The sequence below is a fragment of the Pistacia vera genome, unplaced genomic scaffold (assembly GCF_008641045.1).
Source record: "Pistacia vera cultivar Batoury unplaced genomic scaffold, PisVer_v2 Contig212, whole genome shotgun sequence".
NCBI lineage: Eukaryota > Viridiplantae > Streptophyta > Magnoliopsida > Sapindales > Anacardiaceae > Pistacia > Pistacia vera.
This window is the reverse complement of record NW_022196016.1, coordinates 2384317-2389543: the sequence shown is the minus strand read 5'-3', so window position 1 is coordinate 2389543 and position 5227 is coordinate 2384317. Positions and strand designations below refer to the sequence as shown.

At 35.8% G+C, this 5227-nt stretch overlaps 1 protein-coding gene across 1 annotated transcript; it reads left to right on the top strand.

Annotated features, from left to right (window-relative positions):
- The first annotated feature begins 669 nt into the window (after window positions 1–669).
- LOC116129610 lies at window positions 670–4174 on the top strand. The gene is made up of 3 exons (XM_031415334.1): window positions 670–879; window positions 1629–1846; window positions 2350–4174. The coding sequence occupies exons 1-3, from the start codon at window positions 741–743 to the stop codon at window positions 3334–3336; spliced, it is 1344 nt and encodes a 447-aa protein (XP_031271194.1). The 5' UTR covers window positions 670–740; the 3' UTR covers window positions 3337–4174.
- The last annotated feature ends 1053 nt before the right edge of the window (window positions 4175–5227 follow it).

Genomic DNA, 5227 nt, shown 5'->3' with positions numbered 1-5227 from the left:
TTCATTAGATAAAATTTAATAACGCCAAAACACGTTGGATGGTTGAGTCAGCACACACGTCAGTTGGTACAAAATTTCGGTGTAAAAACACCGGTGTCTGTAGCATTGCTGAAGTTATTTGATCTTCTTTTTTTTTTTTTTTAATTAAATTTGAGTTTTTTTAATCCTGCTTTTTTCTAGTAGCGCGAGTATTGAAAGATGACCACTTTTTATAATATTTCTTTGGTTTAATAGCAAATAGCCAAATACCCCTGTAACCCGAAAAACTTGGTAACCCCCGAAACATAAAAACTATAGTAATTAAAATTAGAAATTTATGGACCAAAATACCCTTATAAAGTAAAATATAAATGTCTATCTTGTCCTTACATTTGTCTATTAATGGACGCTTTTATCTTAAAAAAGTGAAATACAAGTTACACAAGTATCCTCGAAAAGTCGCTATTATGTGTACTTTTCTATTTACTTTCTCAGAACTTAGCAGCAAAGTTTGACTGTGAACTGGAACTTTTCAGCAGCAAGGTTTGACTATTTTTTGCTGGGTTTGGGTTTGAGTGCAGAGTCAACGTGATTTTGCCCTGTGAAATGTTAGGAAACTTCAGGCTCTTGCTTATATGCATATATATATACTCACTCCAGCTAACAGACGGGTTAAAGAGAGGAACCGAAGAGAAAAAGAAAAAAAATTGTTGTAGTGGTTTTGTATCTCTAGCTAATCATTTCTTTTGCAACATACCAAAATGGTCCTCTTTAGCCAAGAACAATTGATGGGACTTCTTAACTCGTTCAACCCCGTGATTCTTATTTACATCTTCTCCAAGTTCATATTCACGGCAAGCTATCGCATTCTTTCTCGTATGGGAGTGGCATTTGTCTTAGGTAACAGTACTGGATGTCAAGTAATTTAGTAAATTTACCTATTGTGTTTGTCTTTAATTACTGCTACTCTATCATCACCACCACCACGTGCGGCACCTGCAGCACCACTATCACAGGTTCATAGTCACATGGCCACCGATATTCCACCGCCATCATGGTTCTGTCACGGGCCTCACAGTAGCTAATCTATGACTTGATAAATAATTCAATTTGCCAGTACTGATAAATAACGCTAGACACAAGTAATTTATTTATATATTCGTATTTGTCTATATTATATTATTACTGCTACTCCATCTTCACCGCTAAGTCTCCTTTACCTATATCTTGCTTATATAAACATAGTTCCGAAGGCTAAAATGAGAACACAACAGAGTTACAAACAGATAAAACATCAAACTAGAAGTAAACAAAACATTTGGTTTTGTTTGGATCAATAGAAAATACAAAGGAAGCTAATAAAACTGATGACTTTTCAAATAATTAATTAGAAGTTAAAATTGATTAAGTTTATAATTAGTCTACACTGTTTTGTTTTTTGAGAGAGAAAGTGTGTGTTGCAACTTTGTTATATAATGGAATCAAGATGTTTTTAACTTTTGAGCTTGACACCATTGGATTTATCCAATGCCTTGTTGATACACTAAAGCTTAATTATATTTGCTGTAGTAGAAAGTGTATTGGCCGGATTATTAATTTGATTAGACACCCTCTTTTCTAAGGCACTAATGGTTTATTTTAATTTCCAGTCTTTGTGTCCTTGTACAATTTCATGGACTACGCTGTAGTGGCTCTTTTCATCACATACTTCACCGATACAATTGATTATCATATCATAAAAGCTGCAAGATTGACGAACATTCTGAAGGGACTATCAAAGTGTCTGAAAATTATTGCGGTTTACATTTCAGAATCCCTCCTAGGTCGTATAAAAGTTATCTTTTTTTCAACTATTTGCTTCACTTTGGTAAGTTTGTTAATTTAGCATTCTGTTAACTACGAAATATGGCTTAATTAATTTCCCCTCTAATCCTTTGCAGTATTGCATTTTTGTATTTCATCTTCATATTGTCTATCACAGTCAACCTCCATATGTTTGGCAAAATAAAAAACCACCCAATGGTTTAAAAAAAAACTTATACCTAATTCCCATGTTTGTTATATCTAAAAGAAATCTATTAAATTCAGAAATAACTTTTTAGCCTTCAATATAAGTTTAACAACTTAATATTACCCACAAATTCATCGAATTTATACTTATAAACTGATAAAGTAAGTGTTACTTTTAAATTCTATTATACCTAAATAATTATGTTATAACTAATATTGCTTAGACTAAATCTGGTGAACCAAAATGTATTTAACCTTATAGTAACATGTCGTAAATAATAATAAATTATTATATATTGGAAATGTCTGGCATGTCCAATGTAATATGCATGGACTAACAAAGCCAATGGCTTGTTGCAGGGATTGGGTCTCTTATATAGATCGACAGTTAAGTACTCTGACTTATCCGTGATAATTGGAATATTATTCTTAGCAGTGGGTAAAGCTGGATTGGAGGCACCATTAAAACCATTTCTTTGTTATCAATTAAAAGTTGACGAACCGGAAACAAACCCTGATGAGAGTCAAGTGAGCACTCGAAAAAGTGTGTGGAAAAGGGTGTGGAGTTGGGTGTGGGGCCTTGTTATCGAGCTTTCTCCTGCAGTAGTTAAACTGGTAAAAAAGGATGTTGAGAGTCTAGTAAGGAGTCGAAAAAGTGTGTGGAAAAGGGTTTGGATTAGGGCGGGGTTACTTGTTATCATGTTTTCTCCTGCAGTAGTTGCATCAATATTGATATTTTTTCTTAAATGGCAAAAAATTTTATTGATCGCAACATCGTTGACAGGAAGTGCTTGCTTCTTGTTTTGCTGTTGTATTTGTCTCTACCATCCTAGAGAATTGGCTAGTGTTGGCAGCTATTTTAGTGTAATTTTTCATGTTATCAAGGCCTTAGTATTGAAAATTAGGATTCTTGGGTATCCTACTTCTTCCAATCATCCCGTCGATAAAGACAATGATAATGATGAATATCAATTTCAATTTTTGTCATTTCATATGGCACAAGTCCAGTTAAAGCTAGTAAAAAAGTGTTTTGTAAGTATGATTCCCATGTGGACTACTATTCTTGTGGTTGGTTTGGTATTATCTACCGGCAATGCCTTTTTTCCTGAGCAGGGGAAGAACATGAAGTCCTCAGAGTTTTCAGTCTCCTTATGTATACTTAAAGATCTTTCACTTGGAATTGGCTCCTATCTGTTAAAATTATTGATCAGCACAAAATGGATACCAGAAGGTAGAAAGAACACGATTATACAAGCTGGAATTTGTGGTGGAATTGTTTCATCTATACTTTGCTTTGCTGTTGGATGGCAGGTTGAGCATCGTAGGGCGACAATAATTCGAAATTAAGGGATTATCAGACATTGATTTTGATTATAATGATGAAACTATACCCATGAGTATATTCTGGTTTTCTCCTCAGTTCTTTCTGCTAGGTCTAACGGAAGGGCTTGTTACAATTGGACTCGATGAATTCACCATTGAACAGTTTCAGGATCCATCGAAGAAGTATGTATCCGAAATTAATGAGTTCGTTATTGGACTTGGAAATTTCCTTAGCATCCTTTTTATTGAAGCAAACAAAAGCTTGTTTGGTGACACCTTGGACAATAGTCAGCTGGACAAGTACTACTACAGGCTAACAATTGTTAGTTCTATCAATATGCTTATATACTTTGTCGTTATATATTTATTCTATGGACCCAGACGCCGGGTTATCCCGAATGCAGCCCAGCTCGAGAGTTTGGAAGAAGGAAGAGAGTCAATTTCATCCGCCCCTCCTATGGGAGGTGAAAGTACGGAGAGCAACATCGATAGATGGGGACTAATAGAAGCAGTGCTGCGGTTCAGACGCAGTTTACGGAGGCAGCAAGGCTATGCTGAAGTAAATGACTTGCGATTGTGAAATCCCCTTCTAGTTGTGGTGGCGCGTGATATGTAATTGAAATTAATATTTATTGTGTGTGTCGTTGGATTGATTTGTTAAGGATTCTGATGCCTCCGATCACGACGTCTTGTCAATGGGTGTTAAGCAGAGGTACTGTGAGAAATTAGTGAAAAACAGAGGAGTTTAAAGAAGCCGGGGTCTTGTTTGTAATGATTGTATAAGCTGCATGTACTAAGTGTAATTTCAGAATCTAAAAGCACTGCCGTTTCAATTGGCTATATAAGTGCTAATGCACTGTAGCAGAAATTAGTTAATAAAAATTCTGATTCAGTCTTTCTTCGTTCTCCAGTAGCTTCCTCTGCACTTTTTTCTTTTGCATTTTTTGTTTCTTAGTTTTCTTGACCTCGTCAAATCTTTCATGGTATCAGAGCCCTAGACCAACATCCAAGGGAAAAATTCATCCTCGATCTTGAATAATCTTGACAATTTTAAACATGGAGGCTCATAGCTCCAGTTCAAATCTCACTCCTTCAGGAGTTCCACCCAACCTACCTGTCGTCTCTGTAAAACTGCTAGAGAAGAACTATTCGTTCTAGAGATCATAGATTCTGTCGGCCTTGACATCTCATGGTCTCGAAGGCTTTGTTACTAGTGAAAATGAATGTCCACTGATGATCTTGTTAGAGAAATCTACTGACTCAGGATAGAAAGAGAAGAAACAAAACCCTAGCTACCTCACTTGGAAGAAGATTAACCAATTCTTGGTAAGCTGGCTTTACTCCTCAATCTCTGAATCCATGTTTTGGCATGTAGCAAAATGCACTACTTTATATGAAATATGGAATGTTTTAGAGCTTCATTTCCAGTCGGTATCCAAAGCTAGGACCTTACATCTGAGAAACCTATTACAGATTACTAAGAAAGAAGGTTGTAATGTGAGTGAATATGTGTTGAAAATGAAAGAATTAGGAGATGAATTGATAGCAAGTGGAGTGAATATCACAGATGAAGAACTTTTGTTGTATATATTAAACGGCTTAGGGCCAGAGTATGATGCTGTTGTGGCAAATCTGATAGCTTGTAGTAGTCAAACGACACTACAAGAAGCCCAATTCTTACTTCACAAACATGAGATTAGGTTGGAGAGACAGCAAAGTTCTTTGTCAAATTTTCATGAACACGTGGCTTCAGCTCTTTTGGCTTCCAAACAGTCTCAGATAGAGTCCTCTTTAGGTTCTCAGAATGTTTCTGGTGCTAGTAATGGGAATTTTCATGCTCATAATTTCACTACTCCTCAATTTCAATCAATGCCCAATTTTCAACCTTCAGATCAGAATTTCCTTCACCAACAGA